Genomic DNA, 26,687 nt, shown 5'->3' with positions numbered 1-26,687 from the left:
TTGAAGATTTATATGAATGAAACCTACGAATAAGTATTATTCATCTTTTTTGTTTGTGCATTTAACGTCCTTTGACTAGTTAATGGTCTTGTGTAACCTCACGGGACCATAAACCAACATAATCATTTAAGTTATGAATGTGTTTAAGTTTACCTTAGAGGAAACACATGTGGAACTCAGATTTAATTGGCGAAATACTGGGAAGTGGTTTCTGTAAAGAAAATAAGTAAACGATCAAAGATTTAAGATTATTAACCACTAATTTAGACCAGACATGTTTTAATGTAGAGACTCTTCTACCGATAACTTCTTAACAAAAAAATTCCCCCTTAGTCTTTTACTCATTTTTTTTTGTGATGGTTTGCCTTCGAGATAGTCGGCAAATTCAGAACATCTCTTAATCTCTCGCAAATTAATTTGCATGAGGTGTCCAGAAATCCTCTAAAAAATATTTCGAAGGGTAGTTTTTCATGCAGGAGCCGCAACGTGATTTTTCAAAAACATCAAAGATTCTCCTTGAAATTCCTGAAGGATCCAAATGTCCTATAGGAAAAAAATATCTCAAAAGAGTCTTCGAATAAGACCTCATCTAAAAGGAAATTTCTGGAAACCACAAGAACTCACTGAAACTTCCTTAGAGCAAGATTACTATTTAAAAATTCGAATAATTTATTTGAGTGGGTACCTATAATGCATCTAAAGAACCATCATCAGAGATCGGATATTACTCTTCTATCGGTAGGTATCGGTACTCTTCTATTTACCGCAGGCCAAGGCAGTGAACATAATCATTCTCTATTTAGACAGCAATGTATGAGGTCTTGCCCGAGACTCAAGTTAGGATAATTTGACAGTACCTCCTGATAAAGAGATTAATTATCCACTCATGTCTCTCTGCATGTTTATATGCACCATCCTGTACCTCTACCTGAAACCCATCATCTCGATGATTTAGACGTAAAAGCAAATCATAAGTTTAAGGTCATCAGCATATCATTAACCGGTAATGACCACACCCTGGATCTATATCGCGATCGTGACGCTCATAATGCAAGGTATTTTCTGGCTGTATTCGTTTTCGTATTTAAAACATAAGTAGAGTGTATACATTCCACTATCGTTTACGCAAAACAACCTTGTAATATTGCATTATACGAAATGAACCTTTTGCAAATGAGAAAAAAGTCGCTAATAGCGTTTTGTTGTAGCTGGTGCCACCATAAGCACCTGCATGTGTGGCTGGTGCAATAACAAGAGCTAAAAAATTTGGACGTATTAGACTTCAATTATTTCAAGTCTGCTGCTTTAGAGTGTCATTAAAACCAAAACGTGTCCTTGACTTTTACCAAAACAATTCCATAAAAGCGACTACCTTTGAACCCATATAAACCATACAAAATACGACGTACTTTTGTCGCCTGGGTACCTGTACGAAAAACCCACCGGTCGTGGTTTTGTGACTTTACGTAGGTCGAAAATAATGCGAAGGCCATGGTCAAGGTGAACCGTGATGGTAGGCACCATATTAGCGATGACAAGACCGCCAATCTTCTAAGTTTGCCTCATTAACATATGGCCAGTATCAAAACACTCAGCTTATGTAAGTGAGTTGTAGGCATGCAGAGTGGACTGTTAATCAATATTCAAGATTATTAGTTAAGATTGCTTTCATAATGATTTCCTTCATAAAAAAAATCAATGAAAGGTATGCTTCAGGTAATGTACCGTGAGTTGGTAGCTGTTTTAATTACTTTAATGATGTTCTTCAATTTTTATCTGGATTGTGTTGTTTAATGGCGTTTTGAAGCTTAAAATTAATGATAAAGGTTGTTCGCATGTTTAATTGTAGCCTATTAATTAATTTATCCTGATCAAGTACATGTGATATAACATTCTCAATGTATTACCGTAATCATTGTTGCAATTTGATAGGTCCAACTGCGGACAAGGTTTTTCCTTGTGCAAAATAATGCAGATTTAAAGGTCCCTTGTTAATTTTTCGAACCTACACAAAGACAGAATTTATTCAATTTTCCATGTATCGTTTCTTCAGCGGCAATTGAAGAGTGCGTGATTGTAATCATTGCGGAGTTGTTGATTTATGGTTGTGTCAGACAGAGGGTTGCTGTTGCTGTTTTCTTTCTCGAGAACCTCTATAGTCTCAGTTATAGTTTTTCCTTTTTGGGACTCGACCTCGGGGAACATAAATCCTTCTCGGGGCTTCCACACTGTATGGGATTTTTATCCACTAACAGCCCCCGCACTTAATGAGGATTCCGTATCCGACTGCTACGGCTTCCGCTCAGTCGACTGCAGCTTTCCTTCTACCTACAGCAACTTCCCCTTTACGGCAATCTGGCGTCTTCTGATAACCAGAGGATATTGGGAGATGTAAGCCCTCTAGCCAAAACTGCGGCGAAATTTGCATGAAGACCTTAGCTCTATCCTTTATTTTGTTCCAGTCCTTGCGTATCCTGCCACTGCACTTTGATGTAATCGATCACAAAAGATTAAAAAAATCTTTACTGCTCATTTCGTTGATCAAGACATGGTGTCAGGCCGCGTTGAACACATATTCAATGTTGATCAGAACTAGTCCGAAGGTCCGAAGGTCATCCTGCTGTTAGTCTACGGTCATAATGCTGTCGATGATTTTCCAGAGCTGTCTTTGTATTGGATATGGCCCACGGAAACAGCATTGCTTAATTGGAATAGAATGCAGATGACCACGGAATAACACAGATGGTTATATATAAGCCGTAATGTTCAAATTTAAGATACAGATAGCTACACAACTCATATTACTTTACTTTTTCAGTTTTTTTTTAGTTAAAAGTTGTTTTGTTGCCGGGCATCAATAAATTCAAAAAAATATCTTTTATGAACAAAAGGGAAAAAAATATATCGAGTTCCATTTGAAATTCTAAAGTTGACACCTGAAGTAGAGAAAGTTGACTTAAGAAAAATCAACATTGGCGTTACTTACCTGTTTGAAAAATACATTATAATTTCATTTGGTTTTTAGTTCATCAAAATCCATACGTAAATAACTGAGTTATGGCTTCGCTTGTTTTTTTGAGACACCCTGTATGTCGTACACCTCTGCGTATACCAACAAAAAAACAAATCAAAGACTTACGTTCACACTACGATCTTTATTTAACTCGTATACATTGCTGTTATTAATTTTGACCCGTTAGTTTAGTCTGTAGAAAACATGCATATTATTGCTCTATCTTTGCTGATTGACTATTACGTTTCTCCCATATATCCTGGAGACGTACGTGCTACCTCGTTTGATATACTCATAAAGATTCAAATTATAGACTATAATTTAACGTGGAAGCGACTTGACTCAAATCTGAACTTGAGCGGCTCATCTTCATCACATTGTCACCTAAAATAAATGAAAAAAATTCTTGTACCTACGGCAAGCTACTAAAATCTCAGAAATTCGAAAATTTCTCTCTTCTCATCGAACGTCTTGCACTCAAAGACATATATCGGTAATTGATTAATTACCACATTACTAATAGGTGAATTAGATAATTTGGCACAGAATGAAAATTAATCTTGACTACCGCAGCTGCTATTCATCAAAGTTCTAGGTCAGCTATGGTTCAAATCATGTAACTTTGTATGCACGTTACAGGCTTCATGTCAGCAGTGATGCCACATCTTTTCAAAATTAATATGTAGCAGGAATTTGTTAGGTATTATCCCTTACACCGGCTGTTTAAAAACTTGGGCATTATACCAACGATAATAATAACAACACCGATAATAAATAATCAGGAGCACTATTTTAGTTCTCGAAAGAACTAATTTTTGCTGCCAAAATTTAACACCAAATTGAATCAAAATGTCGATAAATTTTTAACAGCAACCGTGCAAAAAAATAGAATTAGGTTTAGACGTTCAAATATACCTTTATTCTTGTTTAGCACATTAAATTTATATAAGTTGTCCTTTTACGTAAGGCGGCTCTCAATCGTTTGATTTTGTGATGGCAAAAACAGTTTTGTGATTAAATCATAAATAATTTGGCAATATGTAAATGACTTTCGGCAAAATAGTTTTTTAAATATGAGTTCACGAGTCAATCTAACGAATAATCTGAATTTCCCTTTCATTTATGATCGATACTGATTTGGTAACTATAAATTCTCGGCATTGCTGATTTTTAAAGTTGTTTCCAAGTTCTGATAAATTATTCCAGATATGAGCCTGCGGACACCATGTCGTGTAGCGAAGCTGTAGAGTTCCAGAAAATGAGATTCTGAGGTCAATTTGTGGAGAAATTCCTCGATGAAGCAGCTTCATCTTACTAGCAGCGAACTTTGTACCATTTACAGTATTTGATTTTTTCGAATTCCGATAAATGTCTTCGAAGTTAGGTCCAATATGCTCGTTTTAATAATTATTATCATCAAAATAATACTTTCTCAAGATAGTGTAAGGATCACTTGCGGAGATAAAATCTGTTTGGATGCATGAAATCTTAACTGTTAAATTCTGCCAAGTTAGCCTAGACATGATATGCACAGTCCACAACATAAGCAGACACGTGCGGTTAAATTTAATTAAATGCACGTGTCTGCATTAAGAGAAATACTTGTTTTCCCGCATAAAAGGTCTGCAATGCACAATCTCGTAAAAGTGAGGAAAAATCTAAGAATTCTGACATTTCCAGCGTTATTTTATTAATAATGTTACACCACATTTGTACAGGAGTCGTGAAATGTTGAGCTATGTATTGTAGATTTCACCCGGGACTCCTTAAAAAATTTACGTCTTACTCAACTATTGGTTTTATAGAACAAACATTTTTGTCGTTAATAACTCTGAATTGCTCACCCGCGCTAAAAAGTACAATTTTTATGTGTTGCAAATGGTCATTGATGTTACTTTTTCATAATGAACGAGATCGAAAGATCATTTTTTTGAGCTTCACTCCTCCGATGCAAAGAGAAACCGAGACGAACTTTATTACGTAACAGAGACAATTCAATTTTGTTTCCGAATTATCTCATACCAGATTACATCATCGTGCGTGTCGATAATTACTGAAAAGGCTGCACTCTCCGATTTATTACATTCCTGGCCCTACCGCTGCAATCACTTTCTCCTTCGGTTATTAAACGCTCAAGACTCGAGGCAAGTGGTTTCCATTCACGTCTATACTTGAGTCAGATGTCTCAGAAAGAAAATAAATTAGCTCACATGTTACATAATGTTGGTCAGTTGTGATCTGTCGCGGTGATAATAGTCTAATAATAATAATAATATTATTAATAATAATATTAATAATAATACTAATAATAATAATAAAAATAATAAATTGTTCTTTTTATCGTTTTGTATTTTCATCAATGATGCTATGATCAGAACATTCTAAGGATGGATCTAATTATAAGCTATTGGAAACACATAATGCTTAATATATGTATGTCTTAATTTGCAATGAAATTTCTTACCGTTTGATGCTAAACAATGTTAAAGGAAAAGGTACGTTTTATCCTAGATTAATAATTAAAAAAATCTGGAGGACCATTTCCTTTAGAAGAAATTTTTTAATGCTGCGTAAAGCTAAGAAAAATGCACTGCAATAACGTCAAATTTTAAATAACTGAATTTGATATCTTTGGAAAAGCTTGAATTTTGCTTGTACTGTCATGTAACAGGTCTGGTTTCGGGACATGTTCGGCCTTTTTGTTATTTTTTTTTGCAGGTAAAAAAGTGACACAATATTTTTAAAGGTTTTTTTTTGAAAAAATAAAAAGAGCAAAATTCTTTGGAAGTCATCCCTATCTTCTTTTGCGGTCAAATAATTAAAAATGCGCGAAAACCGTTCCGAATTGTTGATCAAAGTTATTGTATTACACAACTCTAAACTGTCCCGTCCCCTGTTAACTTTTCAGTAAATTATTATTTTTAAACATCCAAAAGTAGCATTAAATAGGATGAAAAATACTATTTTTCGACACATTTTAATGTTGCTTATGTTATCACCGAGATTAAAAAATTGTAACCTGGGCATTTCAAATCGCAAGTTTTTCAAAAGTATTTTCAATGATATAATGTGATTCGAAACCTAGCCATTAGTTTGTGAGAAAAATATGTATTAATTTGGTAAAAAAATATAATACTACAATACTACAATACTGTAATACAGACTCAGTTAAAGAGCACCTAAATAATAAAAAAAACTTGATTGTTGATAGAAAATTGATTTTTTTTAAATTTTGTGATTACAAGAGTTTTAGGTTAGTCTTATTTAGCTTTTTATTCAATTTTTTTGTTTTTAACCAGCTCAATTTCATTCCAATTCATTTCTAATTCCATTCAAAATTCTGAAGTTATGGCTAATAAACTCAGAATCAATTAGTGAACAAAGTTTTTATTTAAGTTTTTGAACAACCTTACCAATCAAATCTTATTTTAATTTATTAAAATATTAATTTTAATTTGTCCTAAAATTAATAAATAATTATGTTATAAGAATTAGAAATTTTAAGAATAGAATTCACAACTTAGCAGGCAATCATACTGTAATTGATGCCTACATACAAAATTAAGCAGATATACTTACCGTTAACTTTTATCCCGTATTGAAAGCACTTACCTGAAACAAGAAAAAAGATGAATTAGTCACATAGCAAAAAAAAATACAGAAACAAGTTGCACAGTAAGAGTTGTTAAATTATATAAATCATTAGAGGGAATTACAAACGTTATTACAGAGCGTTATTGTTACAATGCCCAGTTTCATTCTCTTTTCCTTTTTCGTTTATTTAGAAAATGTATAAAAGTACAAAGAAGGATGCGTTGTACAGGTCGATTCAAAAGGTTTGAGAGAATTGGAACCGTTTTTTTGTTTTTATTTTGTGATTTTCTTTAATTACCGAGTGAAGATTTGTTAATACTGGGTTAATGGAAAGTACTTTTAAAGAAAATTTCTCTAATACTTGATGCGTAATAAAACTATTAAAAATGTTTTTGTGGCCCATCTGGTCGGTTCTGAATATCTCAAAATGTCGGTAATTACAGCCATGGCGCCTTTTTCATTTTAATGTTTAATAACACTGACAATTTTTTTCAATAAAAACAAAAGTATACAGGGACTTGAAAAATCAACTACCTTGTGACGATCAGTTTCTTGGAAATGAAAATTCATTATTCAGAAAAAAAACTCTAAACACAACTAAATCTCTTAGCTTAACGTTGTCAAATTAATAGATATACTTTTCAGGAAACTTGTGAAAAATCCAAATGTCCACACGCGTTTGCCCTAATCTGACACGGTCATTACCTAGAGAGTTATCGACATACAGGGAATATAATTATTTGTAGGCTAAGAAACACTGGAAAACGGTCACTTGCCCGTGTTAAGAAATAAAAGAAAATACTTACACTCACTTTTAACGTTTAATCCATATTAACTTGCACCCTAATTACCCAACAATTGATACAACTTAATCTGATTAAGCGCAATTTTCTCCATCTGACTTCATTAGGGTCACCTTCGCAAATATGTTTACCATCAGCTCGACCGATCGGCAGCACAAGAATATCGCGATTATTTTTTCAAATTTGCATTTGTCGTCATCGCGAGAAACGAAAAAGAGAACTACCGAGTAGTACCGAGTCGTCCTTGTCTGTTGCTCAAGTTGAGATATTCAGCGAGCAGGTTTTTCAGATATTATATGGACTGTAGGTGTTTATAGGGAGTAAAATATATACCCGAGATCCAGCTGACATTTAAATAATATAAATAATCAACTGCGCCTACTCAGAATTTCTGTAAAAGACGCTTGGTGTTTCGGTTTCGGTATTCCTGGTTGGTACCGTGCGTGTTTTTAATCTTTTCGGTAAACTGGTACATAAAAAACAGGGCCATTTCTAATCGGAAATTGCCTTACGTGACTAAAACATGATTTGATGAAAGTATACGAAATACGTGCTGATTTGTAATCTGTAAGAGTGTTAAAGAATGTGTTAATTAACGACAACTCGCGAAGTCTTTAATTCATTGTGCGTGGAGATGGTCACGGGCTTTTAAAAATTGATCAGGATATAAAACATTTCAAAAAACTAATTCAGCACGGTGATTGACCTCTAGAGTCCGGATCGGGATGAAGAGCCAGATGTAGTCAGAGGAGAAACCGTTCCCATCCTCTACTAAATCTTTTACGTTACTTTTATGTTACTTCTCCTAGACTTTCACGATTTTTTCCATTAAAATTAACTTAGTGTTTTAGACGAAGTCGCAAGGGGTTAGGTCCAGGGGAGGCGCAGGCCGAACAACATCTGCTCTATGGTCCAGCATTAGGTTTTCCAAAAGCAAACAAAGTTCGAAAATAAACCAAAAAGCACCATCTTGAGCCTGACATTAGTTCTTTAATGAGTTAATCTTTGCTTCTGTATTATTAGAGAAATTAATTTGTAAATTCACTCTTCGAATCTCTCTCGCCGCTTTTGAGCAAGTAATCATGTCGTTCGTGAGTTACCTACAATTAATTACATCTAGAAATATTTCCTCCATTAATAAGTATCATCAGAAGCATCAAAAAGCTGCTATGTTCTGAGGTTCATGTTTGGTTTTTGTCTTAAAAATTTGGTTTATCTGGGACTTGCATCGAACGACGATATTCGCCCCCTTCGTCTTTTTATTTTCGGACCTATTTAACTGAAATTACAGACGGCGAAGATGGTTCTTAATCAATGTTTGCCCTATTTTTGAATCTATCATTAAGAGAATTAATCGTTATGGGATTTTAGATAGATTGGGGTATATTTGTTAATGAATCAACACTATGAAGATTTGAGATTGGGGAAGAAAAAGTTGGCTGCACGACAGGCTCGATGTCTAAAGTGTTCAAAAAGATTAAAATCTTAATATTCGCATTTTTTGGGGCAAATCGAATTGAAAAGTCTCAAATGGCGTTTTTCGATGTATATCAAACTTTTCACTGTTGCCTTGATATTTCGATCACTTGTTTCACAACTGTGTCAGCTTTCGTTCTAGCATAATTAAAGAAAATCTCCTCTCTGTGACATAACTTTAAACCAGTTTTCGGCTTATGTTCTTAATGAGGTTGCTGATATCACGTAATAGTACTTAAAAAGAGCCGCGATCAATATAACCAAATTCGCAATTAACCTGAAAAATTTCAGTTTCTTCTCACTCACTGTGACGAAACACGTAATATGCAAATGAAAATGGCAAGAAATCGCCTGAAAACATAATTTTCCATTTCCATGTTACACGCAAAATTAGCGGGTTTTGCCCCATGCAAAGCCTTGCAATATTGCAATTATTCTTCATTAAACAGCAAAATGGTGTAAACGAAAAAAAAACGCTTCGAGCTATTTTTTCTATTGTTGCGTTTGTAAATAATATTTAATATGGAAGTGTTGTGGGCACGGAAGGTCGTCATGGAATGTAAGACATAGCGATGTGCGAAATATTATGCAAATTATACAGTGGGAATATTTCTATTCATTAGCAACATGCATAAGGCGCAGACAATCTCACTAAGGCTGGTTATTGAGCCATTAGGTCTTTTGGGTCAGTCGTTAAACGAAAATATAGGGTGTCTAGCATTCTTCTGTAAAACAAAAAGAAATTGTGGTCAGGGCAAGTTTTGAGGCAAATATATAATTTAGGTAATTTAGAACAGACTCGTTTTAGTTATAGGAACAGCAGATCAGGTGCAATTGTAATTTTCACGGATCTAGTTATATCACTTTGAGGACTTTTTGAATTACGACGCTTCTTTTCTCAAAGCTTAAAATTTTGCAGACTTAAATTCATTTGATTTGCAATGCTGCATGCGTACCATGTGGGAATAACATATTAAATGATTTATAATTAAATTAAACGTTTTCTTCTAATAGTTAAGAACCGGTTTGAAACCATAGTTTAAGTTTTTCTAACAGAAAAAATGCATTGGAATTCTCCTGTTGACCAAACCCCAATCCCACTATTTGTTTCGCTACGCTCCCATGAAAATGATCTATCTGTTATTCGACTCTAAATTATAAAAACTTAATTAAGCGAAATTAACCAAGGACTACAAGGATAGTCCCAGAAGCGCCCTACCTAAAACTTACAGTTTTTTTTTTAATGTTACATTATTTCTCAGCATAGTCGCATTTGAGATTCACATACTTTTCTCAGTGATGTTCTATAGCTTTTATAATCTGTTTATAGTGAAAAGCTTCGAGTGTTTGAAAATAGGCATCAACCTGGCACTCCACTTTCTGATTATTGGCAAATTTCTTTCCAATGAACAATCTGTCAAATATTAAAAATAGAAAAAAAATCCGAGGGGGCTAAATCTGGCGAATAGGTTGGGTGATAAAAATTTCTCAAATTCTGCAATAAATTTAGATAATATTCTCCGTTTATTGTTTTTCCTTTAGGGAGGTAACCAATAAAAATTATCCCCCGTGTATCCAAAAAAAAACTGACGCCATCATCTTTCCCGCAAATGGAACGGTGTTCGTCTCCTTTGCAGCCGATTTTCCCCTTTAATTCTATTGTTTTGACTGTTCTTGTGTCTCAGGTGGGAAATGATGGGTCGGTAGTCCATCCATGGTTATAAATCGGCGCACAAACGCGACACAATTGAACAAAACCATCCTCCCGACTCTGGTTTTGTTCAATTGTGAAAATCGCGGCACCCACCTTCACACAGTTTTCTCATATCCAATATTTCGGTGAAAATGCGATGTACAGTTCTTTTTGAAATCCCTATGCTTCCAGTGCAGTTTTGTCGATTGTAACCGCAATATCTGGAGTGGTCAGATCGGGAGTGTCATCGGGTCGACTTCTGTGGTACTGGTCTTGGCAGCTCATACGACCGCATTTAAACTCTGCCATCCAATATTTTACAGGAAGTAATGAAGGACCACATTACCTTAATATAAAATCCAATTCAGTGTTGATGTTGGATGGGTTAAGACCTGTCAAATAAAAGAATTGAATCATGTAACGATGACCAGTTTTTTCCATGTTCACAATATCTCTAAAAGCATTCACGATAAACAGCTCCAAAACGAACACAAATCAACGTAGCCCCCTCAAATTTTAGACATAAGCTTTTTAAGGTTAGGTCTTCGTAATATAGGCAAATACTTAACAAAACGATCACCGTCTGTATGTCAGGTCGGGCACTTTTCTCTTCGGGGACTATCCTCGTAAGTTCTCCGAATCTAAGCGTGTATAATGAAGCTTCAAACCGTGCGTAACAATATTACGTAACAGTGTTCAGCTGGGTCATGTTGAGAACTTAGTATAACCTTATTAGTGCAATCGTGTTATATGCGTTTCTTCAGAATTTAGGAAGAGGAACAAAACAAGTGCTGCCTCTAGATATTGACATATTAAGACTTCAGTAAGTTTATGATCAATTGGCAAGTTTGATTCTTATTTTGTTGACGCTATCGATCCTGGAAAGTCTTAGAAAAAGCGGTGTACCCTATTCGTCATACAAAGAATGGTGGAACAAGCGATATCACTTTGCTCTACAAAATTCCTGATCTCGCTCGTGGCAAGGTGGCAACTCTTCGTCTTACTGCTAACATTCGTATTACTATTCTAGTAATGTAATGCTCTGGTATCGAGCACATGCGAAAGAGTCATAACTGCGCTCGAATGGCCGACTCAAGTCTGCTTGGTGTCGTTCATTCAACTGCAATAAGAGTATAGTAAAACCTTACTTGTTAGATAATAACTATTTTGTCATCGTTAACTGCCTCTCCAATTCTAACCACTTTGATTTTATTCCCCGCGCATTCTATACTCTGCATATACAAGAATCTGATTCCCGGAATTATGCTTCGCATCGCAAAAGCTATTCAAAATAGCATGTTCTTAATTATACGCCCATTATGTCAATAAAATGATATCATTTCGATTAGAGACGCATATAATTTAAGTATTAATTAAAAGTCAGTAATTTAAGGTGGTTATTTCAGTTAGGCCACCCGCAAGTAACTCTTTTTGCGACTTTAAAAATCGTCGTGCCATCCAGATTTGTTACCACAACTACACGAAGAGTTTGGAGGCTTTGAAAATTTTAATGAACTATAAGCTATTAAATTAAATGCAAATTACCATGTGACCCTGATTGTATGCTCGGGAATGTACCATAAAGTGTAGCTGGTTCTCTGCATTTTACCTTTTAGCTGAGCGAGTAAGTTGGACTGTATCTGTCTATCACCAAACGCTACCAAATGAATTCTCAATCTGTTCTCGTTCATCTGATTGATTTGTTATGCCACAATTATTATATTCTTCACATGCTTCTTGGTCTAGATTAGTAAGCAAAGACGCAACAAGGCGTTGAGTGTCGTTCTGAGCGTGGCCTTAAGTGTATTGGCGATGGCAAGGCAGCTTATTCTCTGCAGCCTCGCCAACTCCAACCATCAACCAAGAAAAAAGCCAATGTGAGACGTGGGGTTTCAGTTTTGTTTAGATGATTTTAAACTGTCTTTTCCACCTCTTTCCCACTGTCTTGAACAGGTGCCATGTCTCACCTCAGTGCTAACCAGCACTTGGTCGCGTACAACGTTGGACACTTGAATCCTCTTTTGATTTTTTTCTCTTGCAAACAAATAGCTCTGTAGTGTAAGGATCAACAGACTCATCTCCTATAGCATTGATTAAAAATCCTTGACTTTGTCTTGCGATTTCTTCATCGCATGGCCGGCAAAATTGGAAAGAACTCGTGTGACAATGTACAGATCGACCGAATTAAATTTAAGAATTTGACGAGAATTAGATGATGGTAAAATATTAAAAGTATGTAACAACATACAGTCCATGACAAAAGTGAAAAATACGGGCGTTTTGATCTCGTCCCTTCTCGCTGGGCTCTAATGGGCTCTACTTGTCCCTGGCGCCAGACGTCTTTGTACAGGGTAATATGTAAGATAAGATTGAATGAAATGCAGATGACTACAGAATAACCTAGATGGGTACATAACTCAGGTACTATTACGGTACCTACTTATTATCTATTTATTTACAAAACTTCTATTTAAAAATATTATGTTCTATAAAAACACATAACAATTCTATAAAAAAATTTAAAATATTTCTGTTTAACATATTTTATTGTAATTAATCGTTATCGAAGCTATTTTTAGACTCACTGCTCTTATTTTAGTCACTATAATTGTTCTTAGTGCCGCCATCTTCTCCTAAATATATTATTACTTGGTCTACCACGGTATCCAGAGGTGGTGCGGCATCTATGCAAAATCTTTCCATTTTTTTTTGCATGTTCACAATATGATATCCAATCGCCAACTGTAAAGCTTTCAAAACACTAATTATAATATGTCTCAACTTGTTTTGAATTACAATTGTTACTAATATATTGTTTCGTTGTTACCCGTATTAGTTTTATCGGATTCAGATCTGGATGGTACGGGGGTGGCCCGAATACTATATATCCTTTTTTTGTTGAAAATGTATCAATTTTATATGTTTTGTAATGAGATTTATGAAGTTTAATTACATTATACAATTCAATTTTCGCCATCGTGTCATTACAAGACATATTTTTCCCTTCCATCGATTTCAACATTTCTCGGCTTTCTTTGAACTCATAGTTGGTACTTTATTATATTAAACATTCTGTTATGGGACATTATCGATGACAAGGGTGCTCTTTGGAGGCAGATCAGAGATAAGCTTTTCTTTCAGCCATTCTGTATAATTATTACGGTTGATGTCGTCATGATAATCTCCTGATTTCTGATTGGACCTAAATTTTAAGTATGCATTTGGCACAACACCATTTTCACCTCCAGCGTTAACAATAATTAATCGTTGCCCTTTAGAAATTGGTTTATGTGGGTATTCATTAGAATTGTCGCTCGAAGCTTTACTATGAATATGGGAAGAATGTACATAGGTTTGGTCCATATACATAGATAATAGGACGGTTCTCACAACCATACTGAGTTATACTTCTCAGATGACCAAATATCATAGTTTGAATGTCTGGATTTTCCATTAACATTTTTCGGTTATTATTCATTTTTCGCCATCTAAACCCCATCGAGTGTATAATTTTTCTTAAAATTTCCCAACATCCCGAATAATTGTAGTTTTTTTCAAACTTTTTATAGATATTGCTCAACTTTGGAACTTTCTTTTCCTGCAAGTAGACATGTATAATGAGTCTTTCTAGCACACTGGAATCACAATCGTGTAGGGTCGATTTAAATTTTTTCCGTTGTCGCTCTTTGGGGCTTAAAAATAATGAAATTTCTTCATTTTTTATGCTACTCATTTCTTAGGAAATCTTCTGAATGATTCGAAGGTTCACACCAGTAGTCGTAGCAACTTGTTCTTGAACCTTATCAAATGATTTCAGTGGTGTATTCTGTTCAGTTTCGCGTCTCATAAAATGCAACACATTTTCAACAGCTTCGCTAGCTTGTCCATGCAATATTTAATGTTGAACTGTGGATTTATAAACCTCAACATGGCCCATTTTTCCGCAAGTTAAGAGCTTTGCAAGTCGTCACGCACGCGCACTAAATTAAGAAAAATTGCGCTAATTTTTTTTTCGGAGTGTACTGCACACTTCGAGCCGCGTACCTGTTTACTGCGCATCCAATGCTTTATTACTTCACTCGCAAAGTTAACTTGAGCGAGGTATAACTTGCGCCATTCACTTCGGTCTCTCCACAGACGCACAAAACGATGCATTTCCTAGCTGATTATAAAATAGCGGACAAATATCAACAATGTAATGACCATTTACAAGAAAAATGACAGTGGACAGTTCGGGCATGTAATTAAATACCTACATACAAGCAAAAGGCGACAAGATAAGTAATATTGACCGACTGCCTGGCTAAATTTGCACATGTCAAGACAAATGCATGCTGAACTATAAGTATACAGTCTACAGATGTGATATGCATACTAATTATTACATATGAATGTTGTGAGCTACTAATAACTAACTGAATATTTAGTTGATGTGTTGATAGGCACATTGTGTTTATAAACCACTGTTGCGTTTTATTAGCCAGCGTGAGCTATTAGAAATTTGTGAAAACTATTAATTAATGGTTATACAGTGTGTAGTTTGACTGCCGGCACCCAGTATAACATTTATTCATGACGTCATCATACATCTGTGTTTGCCTCCATACCTCAAATTGGTTGAAGTTTTTGGAAATTTAGTTATGATGCAATGAGTTGATCAGGACGTTCAGCCCCCAAAATTCTTCCAACCCTCAACATCTCAGAATCATTTCCCCAGAAAGTATCGTTGCCTATTCTACATTTTTCACCAACTTGTATTTAATTTTGTGATTCTGAAGAGCCGATGACTATAAAATTAGGTATTTCAGGTGCCACATCCAAATTGGTTGTTTTGCAAATTGCAAACTACATGCATCACATTACTGTCACTAAAAAAGCTTCGCTCTGACATAGCAAGATAAGAAAGAGTTCTTCCCGCCCATCTTCATAAAGAAGCCGCAATTGAAAACCATAACGACATTAATTGGTCTCATTTAACATTTTGCAAAAAGCCTTAACGTGCAGACTGAAAAAACAACATCACTTACCGGTTCGTTAACGAGATTTATTCAGTGCACAAATAGGTTGACGCGCCGTTTGAACTCAGTCAGAATCAACCGTTTAAACCACGCTAATTAGGTATGAAATTATCTAACGAACGCACGTAAGATGTTTATTCCTTCGTGTTTATATTCCGACTAAAATATTTGACCATTGAGAACCTGAAATGAGGTTTGAGTCCATAATTATTTACGTCGATGGTTAGGTGCCCGTGTACATGGGTTCCTTGTAGTTTCCTCAAAGTGCGGCTTATTGCCGGTTCTGACGCCCTCCTTGGCTGACATAAATTCATTTGTGTTTGTTTATGTGTTCGTGCACACTATCGAAAATGATTGAAAAATTGGAGGTCGGATATTGGTAAATAACAAGTTAGAAACTGAACTAAATCAATTCACAGACAATAGAAACAAACAAAAGTATTAAAAGTCTTCAAAGGTTCGTTCTTGAGTCAACTTAGTGGCTTTTTGAACATAATATTTTAAAAATGTTGAGTAAGATTTAGTGGTGAACGACACGATAATTAATGATTTAGATATGTTAAAAATTGGTTCGTTATACAATGAAATGGATCCAAATTCACTTCCCTGTCTCCATGTAATAACTTTTCTTTTGTATAAACGACTCCTTCGACCATTTACAAATATCATTTCAAATGCTCTACTTCGCATCTAAAATTATAATTTATTAAGTAGTTAAATAATATTTTAAAATCGCCGCTTATGCTCATTCAAAGTCATTGATATCTCAGAGACATCAACAGGCGTGCAAACAAGCACCGTGTTTAAACGTCCACGGAATTGAAAATTGCCTCTCATTAATCAATAATTTAAACAAGATTTTGCTCTACTTTTAAAACTGTTATGAGGGGCTTTGTTTGGATTAAATAGTGAATATTCACATATATACTACATTATGTGAATCTATAAATAATATACATATAGTGTTATTTTCTTGAAGAAGAATTAGTAAGTACATACATATCTTCTTTTTCAGATTTATCATCATAGGGCAAACGAATATTTGATTCGGCTCAATCTCATTAAAAGGTTGGTTCAATAATGCTTACGAGGACTGTCCCAGTAGTACCCGACCTAATACATCGGCTGATTCAAAAAAAATGAGTCACTTTTATAACTTTTTTTTTAACTTAGAAAATTTAAATTTAGAGAGAAGCTATACGAGAATAGAGTCGATTGATTGACATTAATTGCATTTTTCTAGCACTTCTAGTTTAATCGTTAATGAGTCTTAAGTGTAACGCCCTATAAATATTTCCTTTTTTGGAATCTAGAGGTCATATTTAGTTTAAAAACATGTCATTGAAAAAAATACTTTTTTTTGTAATTTGTTCATGTCGAGCTGCGCCACTGAGGCATAAGTAATAGGCACAATTTTAGGTCAGAATTACAAGGAAAAATACTAATTTGTCATTTTATTGAGTACTTTTTCTTTTATAAGCAATTTGAATACCGAAGAACAGTTTTCTCATTTATCTTCCATTTTTTAAATGGCAACATGGTGACTCATTGTGATTTTCAAAAAGATCATTTTTTGCTGAATTTTTTCATATCAAATACAGCATGCGTTCAAATTTAGAAAAAAATATATTGGCTATGGAGAAATGACAGAACAACAGAAAAAAATATTTCTACTTGTAGAAATTGTGTATTAGTGAAAATGCAATCAAATTAAATTATAACACATTATAAAATTATACTAAAAGTGAAAAAAATTGTATGCTGTTCGTATTTGGAGAATGTCTTTCCATCATACTATTTTCTGATGAGACCAGATTTACTAATGTCGGACTCTTCAAACGGAACAATAGGCAATATTGGTTTCAAAATAATTTATATTTGATAATGGAAGGTAATCGTCGAGAACGATTTGGCTTTAACTGCTGGCAGGAATTATTAGGACTCAGAATTGTTAGTAAGTTTTACTAAGAATATTAAAAGTAAATTAGTTACAGAGCTTTTATGCTCGTTTATAGGTTCTATAATCAACTGAACAACGTTATGAGAAAAACAGTTCAAAATGTTCTTACTTTCCGAAAACAACGAGATTGTCATATTCATCTCAATTAATTGCTTACTGATAACCACAAGAATAGAAAAGTTTTTTCGACACTAGACGCCCTGACAAATAGCTAATCTCACTATCTAGAGCTATCCCACGAGTTGATGTATTTGGATTAACTTCTACCATAAATAAAACATCGATTTCTTTGTCTCCACTGATAATAAAGTTTTTTTCTTCATTAGTATTTTCCGTTTTTATTTTATTCAATAACTTTTTAAAATAATTTCGGTCTGAATTGTTTCTAAGTGGCGCAGAGAAAGTATAGAGAAAGTGGAAACCTTTCCGCATAAAGTCGCGCAGCATCGAAAGGCCGTTGACGACATTTTCTAAATACTAAGAGCATATCAATATTTTCACAAATTTTTTTTTTTTTTTAAATGACATATTTTTGACTAAAAATTACATCTAGATTCCAAAACAGTAAAAACGTGTAGTGCGTTAAATTTAAAAATCGAAATTAAGGTTATTTCCAATTAAACCGGAAGTATTACGTCAATTAATTGCCTCTATTCTCATATAGGTTCTTTTCAAATTTCAATTTTTTAAGTTTGAAAATAAAACCATTGTAAGGGAGAGCCATTTTCTTCAATATAGCTGGTGACTTTTTTATTAAAAATTTGCCTAAATTACAAAGACCTAATCTTAAAAAGCCTATGTCCGAATTTTGAACGTGCTACGTTAATTTGGGTTTGTTTTGGAGTCGTTTTTCGTGGACACTTTTAGAGATTTTGTGGACATGTAAAAAACTGGTCATCAATATGTGACTTAATGATTTCATTCGAAAGGTCTTAGTTCACCCAACATCAAAGCGGAGTTAGATTTTACTATAGAGCAATCTGGTCCTTCGTTAACAACTGTAAAATATTGAGCGACAGAGATGAAACGCGGTCGTAAGAGATGCCGAGACGAACTCCGCAGTGGACGACCCGTTGACACTCCAGATCTGACCAATTCAGATATTCTGGTGGAAACTTACAAAACTGTACCGGAAAATAGCTATCGCGAAAACTACTGTAAATCGTATTTTGATCAAAAATTAGATATGAGAAAGCTGTGCTCAAGATGGGTGCCGCGATTACTCATAATTTAACAAAAACAGCGCCGTGAGGATGTTTCAAGAGAGTGTTTGGTAATGTTCACACAACAGTAAAGCAGCAATTTTGCATCGATTCATAACCATAGATGATGAAACATGAGTCCATCATTTCACACTTGAGACGAAAGAGCAGTCAAAATAATGAATTTAAAAAGGAGAATCAACTCCAATGAAGGCGAAAATCATTTGCAAGAAAGGTGATGGCGTCAGTTTTTTGGGATGCCGGTGGGATATTTTTATTGATTATCTCCCTAAAGAAAATAAATGAACAGAGAATATTACAGAAATTTACTCCAGAGCTTGAGCGAAAAATTTAGAGAAAAGCGAGTGCATTTGGCGAAAAAAAAATCTTGCTTCATCAAGACAACACTTTCAAATCAATCAACTTAATTTCAAACGTTTTCGTTGGCCACCCTATTCGTCAGATTTAGTCCTCTCAGATCAGTGTCTATTTTCCAACTTCAAAAAATGGCTCAGTGGATAGAAATTTGCAGATAATGAAGAGGTGGTGTCCGAGGTTGGTGCTTATTTTGAAACGTTCCAAGCTCCTCGCTATAAACAGGGCATAGAACCTCGCTGGGGAAAACTGTGTCTATCTCAAAGGGGAGCATGTTGAGGAACAATGTGATATTTCACAACTTTTTTTTTCCTTTAAACGTTAGGCTGGGTACGTCTGGGGCTATCCTCGTACGTTGATAGGTGGGAAAAAAATCTACTATTTATTTCAGGTAAGAACGCAATTGCAGACAGAAAGACAGTTATTAAAGTTAGCATATTGAGTAATTATACCTTTAGTTTTGGTAAGGAAAATTAGTTCGAAGAAGAGGCTTAGTAGACAAACAACAAAAAGCAGCATCACTTACAGGTTCTTGAACGAAACAAATCCACTTATATGAACAGAGTGTTTGTCGCGGATCGCTCGCACTGATGTTGTGTTTGTTGCAGCCACACAAAATCAAAACGTATAAAACGAAAGTAATTACGTAGAGAATGATCTAACCAGCGAAACGCACCCGAGCTGTTTATTCCTTCACGTCTATATTCAGACTGAAATATTTGACCATTGAAAACCTGAAATGAATTTTATGTCTACAATCTAAGTTGAAGGTTATTATCAACTTCATTTTACATCCACGGAGAGGTCTGTCTCCTTTCATTTATTTATAGAGGCATTTCAAGCTGCAGCTCACAATTGCAAGCAATTTATTAATGAATATTAGCAATTACAGTGGACCATTCTTTCCTGCGAGGCTACTACACTCTTCTCTATTTTTGCTTTATTTTCTCGTCCTTCGATGTATACGGCGAAGAAATTGTAATTAAGGGTATACATACTCCTCACGTTTTTTTTATTAAATATGGCTTGCAATTATTGGAAGTCTCGGATAGTTTCTCGTCTACTATACGTATCTGCACAATGACAGCCACTGCGATGAGAATGAAAGAAATAATAGTAGTATTCTTTGAAGAAGCTCATTCTTCTCTACACAGCTTGATAAATAACGTCGCTGCTCCTTTTGTTTCCGACGGGTCGAGAAGTAGGAAAACAAAGGTATTTTTTGAATGGTTTAAAAGCACTGAGGGCCACGTTGCGAACATTGGTAAGCCGCTCGTGTCGTCGACTTACCGAAAAGAAACGCTCGATTTTCGTGGAATCCAGATTACCGACAACCCTTTACGGACCCGCAGGAACGGCTTGTAACAGCATCTTTCCTCACATCACTGATTTCCAGCGACTCTCTCGCGATACCAGAATGGGAAAGAAGTGATTTACTGCAAATCGTTGGTAAAAGGGAGATCACTGCGTCACTCCCAAAAAAACTTTCAGCGTGGCTAACAATATCAGAACTGAATTGCAGTGACTCCTGTATTTCAACGACCAAAAAGGACAATTCGCATGTTGGCTGGAGAACGTTTCAATACTGCGAATTTCAAAGTTTTCCACCTCATCTTAAGACGTAAAACGAGGACGTGTCCAAAAAACATGGGCGTGCAACCACATTTTTTGAAGTAGCAACTACTTTTCCAGTCCATACTTCATGAACCGTTCAGTGAGAAATGAGTAAACTGCGAAACACTCTCTATTGCCAGACATGAAAGTTTCACCTTCTAGGCAGCTCGTTAGAGAATACATCCTCCAATAGGCAGTAACTGCTTCATGCGATAGTTTCTGTTCGAGGAAAATTTCTTATTTGAAAGAGGTCGATAATAAATTTCTCGTATTCTAGACTTTAGCCAAGGTCGAAAAGGGGAAAAAACTTCAATACTAACGGAGCGAAAATTCAATGTGAAGCAATTTTGTGTTGTCAGACATGAAACTTTTACCTCGGACACGGTTTCTTCGGAGGAATATCAATATCGTGTAGAGGCAAAAGTTAAACTGGAATAATGGAAAAACCATTAGAAATCCAATATTTCCACCACCACTTATTAATAGCATCGTTATATCGTTATTTATTTTGGCATCTTTTGGATTGTACGAAATTGTAATTCGATACTTTTCTTTCGCCGACCATTTATAATACGTCGCATTTGCCTTCGTCTTCTTCGGAAACGCAGTGAGTTATTATAACAGTTTTTCAATTTTAATGGCAAAATGGTACTTTGGATATGGCGACTATAACCATTTATTTCTTCCCTGTGCAAAAAATGACGGTAATGAAGATGACAAAACTGAAACTGATCATCAGAGTGAGAGCAAAAAAGCGAAATATCTTGGCCGTCTTCAAGGGAAATTCCAACTTATTAATAATATAGGTGAGTTAATAGACGTGTACTAGTAATATAGCAAGATAAATATAAATACTCTATAATTATGGGACATTGAAAGACCGAGATCACGACTATTTGTTAAAAACATATGATGCTAATAAGAAAGAAGGAAAATTTCTAAGTAATTTGAAGACCGGAAAATTGATAAAATTAATGCGAAAAAGTCAACATCGATTGAATTTTTTTTGTCCAAGTACCTACTTCAAAACATATTTTACTGAATATCTCCTAAACAAATAGAGTTATGTAAATGTATGCCAGTTATTGCTTCTACCTACCATTAGCCACACCAAGCTTTTATTTCAAAGTAATTCCTGATTAGATAATTATTAATCTATTAAGGAAACAAATTACAAGTTATTAAGGGTTATATTGCGGTCGTTAGATTCGTTAGGAACAAAAAGACTCGTTTCCTACCGATTCGTTTCACATGAACATCCCTATTAAAGGACACCCTGGGTCTTTGCGAAGCATCTGACCGGTTAGAATCAGACCGGGTGACCTCTGCACTGGGCATCTCGTCCTTTCTAACATATGGGTCACTTAATCAGTCCTCCTCACATCACAACCTCACAGTCTTCTATGGGTGCCTCTGAAAGTGTCAAATATATGATAATTCGTGAGTGACCAGTGTATATTAACTGAAGTTTTCTTATTGGTTTTTGTTGGCTTAAGGAGCGCGAGTTAACAAATTTGTTCCTGAAATAGATTCAGTGAATATTGCATCTAATAACAATAATTGAAATGTAGGTGGCTTAATGGTTATCTAATATGTTCATTTAACAAACTGGTTCCGTTGATATTGTGGGCACAATATTGCACCAGCGTTTACTATGGAAATCAAGCCATAAATTTTGCAAAATGGATTAATTCGAATGATTTATTTAATGGCAGGTAAACTGGTTGAATTTCTAAATTTAGGTTTCCTGTGGATGGTTAGAAGGACTGTTTCAGGCCCACACCATTCGGTTCCAAATCTCCTTAATTATTTATTGCTATACGTACAACGACAAAAATTTAATATTCATAATCATAAAATTGCCAGTAAACCTCAGTTAAATACGCCTTTTTTCATATTTTGTGTTGGCGGTGATTAGGTGATCTGCAATGGTGATGTGATTAGTGGTGATGATGGATAGCAAGGAGAAAAAGAGAAGGTTATTTAAAACCTTTTTGGCCGGTATAAAATACTGAATTATGAGTTGGTGGACCACCTGAGGATGGCTCTGTGGTCTAGAATAGAAAGCTTACTGATATAGATGAAATAACCAACAAATTGCCCTTGAATCCAATGATAATAACTTGCCGCCTCCTGTGTGATATCGTTAAAAGCCGCAATTAAAAACCAATTTAAGGCAGCATTTTAAATTTAAATCGCTCCCAATAAGAAAAATTAAAAAGGTGTACGTGAGACATTAGGTAATGTAGTATCTTAATAACTAGGCCGATATATTAATCTGGCGCCTGAAAACTGGTTTCCCAAATTGAAAGTAATGTAAGTTAGATCATACTGATTGTGAGATTATTGTTTCAGCACATTACGAGATAAATGAGTTGAAACTTTCACAGCAGATTGATGACGGAAACAACAACAAATGTCGGTACTGTTATTACGGGTTTTAAGCTGAAATGACGTTCTACAAATAGTGATAATTCAATCGTTTCTAATTGCTTTTTAAATAATGGAAAATGGATTTATACAGGGCGTTCGCTTAACAGCTCCCCGGGCTCCTATGAGTTTGTGATTTCATTAAAAAAATCAGTTATGGGGTGGTATATGAGGCTAATGAAGATAAATTTTAAAATTAGTGAGAACCTTACAGGGTGTCTCGGAAAAGCGAGGCGGCACAAAGTGTCATTCTTTTTTTAATGGCACCACTTGCATTTTTTCACTTGATGGAATTTTCTCCCAAGCCTATATTGATTCCTAGTTTTTTTTACACTAGGATTCAGTGACTCGAAGCTATGACATTTTAAAAGAAATTTTTGATAGTTGCAGTGCCTTATAAAAAAATGAATATCGCAGTGAGCATAAGTTAAATTTTGATAATTTTCGGACAGACTCCCCTATAAAATTGTCTTAACAGGCACGAATACCCATTTAGCCAAAAATACACACGGGGCGTTCATAATAACAACTTTAATTATTACCTTTTCACCTTCAATTTTGTTGATTTTCCGAATAGGATGAGGTTTTTTTATGACGTAAAACGAAAGAAAATTCAATTTTTGTCATTTTGATATAAAATAATGCAATATTTATTTTATATATTAATAGAATTATTAATTATCTAGGCAAAACTTGCCTTCATGATTAAGTGCCCGAGTGTTAATTATGCGGTGTCATGGTCTATTTCTTTGTTTTTTTGTTTTACGTTTTAATAGAAAAATAAAGGAATTTGTATTTTCTTTTAGCCTGTGTCACAAAAAACCTACTCTCCTAATTAAAAAAAAAAGTTTAAAAGGGGATAATTAAAGTTGTTATTGTGAACACTCTATACGTCTTTTTGGCTAAATGAGTATTCATGCCTGTTAAGGTCATCTTATCGAAGAAAGTATTCTAAAATTATCAAAATATAACTTAAGCAAACTGCAATATTAGTTTTCTTATGAGGCCCTGCAAATGTCTAAAATATCTTTGATACGTCCTAGCTTCGAGCTACTGCATTCGAGGGTAAAAAAAGAAATTAATACAGAATTTAGAAAGGATTCTAGCACGTGAAAAAAGTTCAAGGTGGTCCCAATTAAAAAAGGGACACATTATGAGTCCTCGCTTTTTCGAGACACTCTGTAGGGTTGTCGCTAATTTTTAAATTTACCTCCATTAACCTCATATACATCTTCCTAATTAATTTTTTTGTGATATCGCAAATAAATTCATAGGAGTTCGAGGAGCTGTTAAACCTCACCTGTATTATAATACAGGAGGGGTTTAACAGATAATACAACCTGTATTATAATAACAAGTCAAAGATTTCATCAGTAGCAGCGCATGAGCGCAGATCGACGCAGCACGGAACTACACAGCCTTGCGCAACCTTGCGCAGCGCGACGCTTTCGTTCTGACTCTACCCTTACGCTCCACACGGTTTTCTAGGTAAAAGTGGAAAAACGTCGATTACCGTTGGAAGGCAATATTGAGGCCATATTATCGCCGCTGGGAAAAAGTTTTGATATATAGGTCCGAACACCCTCAAAAGAGACATTAAACACAGAGTACCGCAGTCAAAATAATTAAAGAAGATTATACACACATTCCTCTGTTAGCGTCACACAATGATATTTAATTTCGCAGTTCAGACCAGATGGGTTTGGATCACTCAAATCGGCCGTGGGAAATTATCCACTGAGCGAAAGATGCGTGCGCAGGTTTGAATCGCAACGCGCCAAACTGAAGTTCAAAAATATTATCGTAAAATATGCCAGACCCTCGTAATTCTATAAACGAGACAATTATTTTGGATATGAGTAAATACACCTCGTAAAGTGCTCTAAAATGAGCCTGTTGTTAGAGGTTAGACTGCATAATCATGGGTACCCATATTCTTCGTGGCTTTACAATCCGAGCTTAAATATAACCACTATTTGCACCGACATAGGATGCGTCTAAGCCTGGCTTAACTCGACGACTTTAAGAGTGTGTATTAATTACGTGGCATCATAAAGGTGGCTTAGATAAGCCAAGCGTACATTGGCACGGTGCCATTAGCATTGGTCCTAAGGTAAGTTCCTAAAGGTTGTTAACATAAATTATATACAGGGTGTGCACAAAACATGGAATAAATTCATTTTCACGGTGTGGAATTAAAATAATGAAAAATGTTCGGGCACGTGGGCTTTAGTTTACAATTCCACTTGTTGTGTGGTTCAATCCGGGTAACTTTTTATTGACGTCACAAAACATAACGATTGAGTCACGTTACGCAAAATGACGAATTATATAAATTTAATAAGATAAAAAAGAATAAAGATATATTTAAATGTCAAAACGCAACCCAATTTTCTACATGGTTGCTGTTTGATTTGTCGACGTTTTGTTCATCAGCTTTGGCGGTGAAAATTTGTTCTTTTGAGAACTAGAATAGTGCACCTGGTTATTTATTATCGGTGTTGTTGTTATTATCGTTGGCATAATGCACAAGTTCTTAAACAGCCGGTGTAAGGAGCCTGTGGCGTCCCTGCGACATATTATTTTGACAACATGTGGCATCACTGAGGACATGAAGCCTGCGGCGTGCACAAAAAGTCACGTGATTTGAACCATACTTAGACAACATTAGCCGTGACGTCATCATGGTATCATTGTTCTAGATATGACGTGAGGGTAAATTTTTTTTTATGGTGACCCGTGTTTTTGATCATTTTATTTGAAATTTTTTACGCACGAAATATTCTTTTTCTACTAAATTACATAACAAATTTTTTGGTAAATTCTGAAAAACATATTTTTCTTTGCTGCGGCCAGCGACGAAACATAGACGTCCACTAAACGTTTTTTTTTTTTATTATTATTTTAATTGCAGATTGGGAAAACGAATTTATTTCGTACTTTGTGCACGCCCTGTACATAACATTATAATTACTCCTAATCTTTTATAATTCATTTTGTATTAAATTTGAATAAAGTTATAAATATAATGAGTTGAGAGCGACTTCAAAAACAATAACAGCGTTTTTCAAATCTGAACAATTTGCATTTTTCCATTAAGGAGACTGCTAAACCTCTCTCGCGACATTGAATCAAATTGATTCCTAAGCAAAAACTTGGTTCAAGGATAAATCAATAAAATAAGAGCCGCGAGGCATAAAAACGTTGTTGTATCGACTGCATCTCTTGACCGGTATAACGTACGACCTTAAATCTAGGTGAAGAGTATAAAAAATGATGTAATTAAACACAAAATGGTTCGCGTGTGCATGCAGACTATTGTTTTATCCTTTTCAAGTTACCATTTTATGCTCAACGTTTAAGTGATCGTGAAAACGGTGCTGGTCGCTTGTTGCTTAAAATGCAGAGCACCGTAATTAAATATTAATGACCTTTATTATGCTTTGAAGCTTCCACACGAGTGGGCTTTAGCGCATTGTTTTCACCTAGATTGAGTCTAGTTTCCGTAT

General features: G+C 35.0%; 2 protein-coding genes and 1 long non-coding RNA gene across 6 annotated transcripts in view; 1 reads left to right on the top strand and 2 right to left on the bottom strand.

Annotated features, from left to right (window-relative positions):
* The window catches only part of LOC136346108 (inward rectifier potassium channel irk-1-like), an 89,865-nt gene that overhangs the window by 12,196 nt on the left and 50,982 nt on the right, over nt 1-26,687 (top strand). The window lies entirely within an intron of this gene.
* Nucleotides 1-26,687, bottom strand: part of blo (bloated) — an 87,015-nt gene that overhangs the window by 13,977 nt on the left and 46,351 nt on the right. Inside the window, exons 3-4 of one of the 4 annotated variants that reach the window (XM_066294728.1) lie at nt 21,987-22,161; nt 6,593-6,625 (exon numbers count right to left, since the gene is read on the bottom strand). In XM_066294728.1, coding sequence (XP_066150825.1) covers nt 6,593-6,625; nt 21,987-22,086 — 133 coding nt within the window. In that variant the 5' untranslated portion in view covers nt 22,087-22,161. Of the gene's footprint in view, nt 1-6,592; nt 6,626-7,419; nt 7,610-19,586; nt 19,845-21,986; nt 22,162-26,687 lie in introns of those variants that run through there. The other 3 variants (XM_066294738.1, XM_066294748.1, XM_066294757.1) reach the window with 3 other exon arrangements.
* LOC136346167 (uncharacterized) lies at nt 3,141-6,098 on the bottom strand. Its single transcript, XR_010733263.1, has 2 exons — nt 5,478-6,098; nt 3,141-3,397 (listed from the first exon to the last, which is right to left on the bottom strand). It is a non-coding gene; the product is annotated as an uncharacterized lncRNA (long non-coding RNA).

The sequence above is a fragment of the Euwallacea fornicatus genome, chromosome 2 (genome assembly GCF_040115645.1).
Source record: "Euwallacea fornicatus isolate EFF26 chromosome 2, ASM4011564v1, whole genome shotgun sequence".
NCBI lineage: Eukaryota > Metazoa > Arthropoda > Insecta > Coleoptera > Curculionidae > Euwallacea > Euwallacea fornicatus.
Note: the sequence above shows the minus strand (reverse complement) of the source record. Positions and strands in the feature narration are given on the sequence as shown.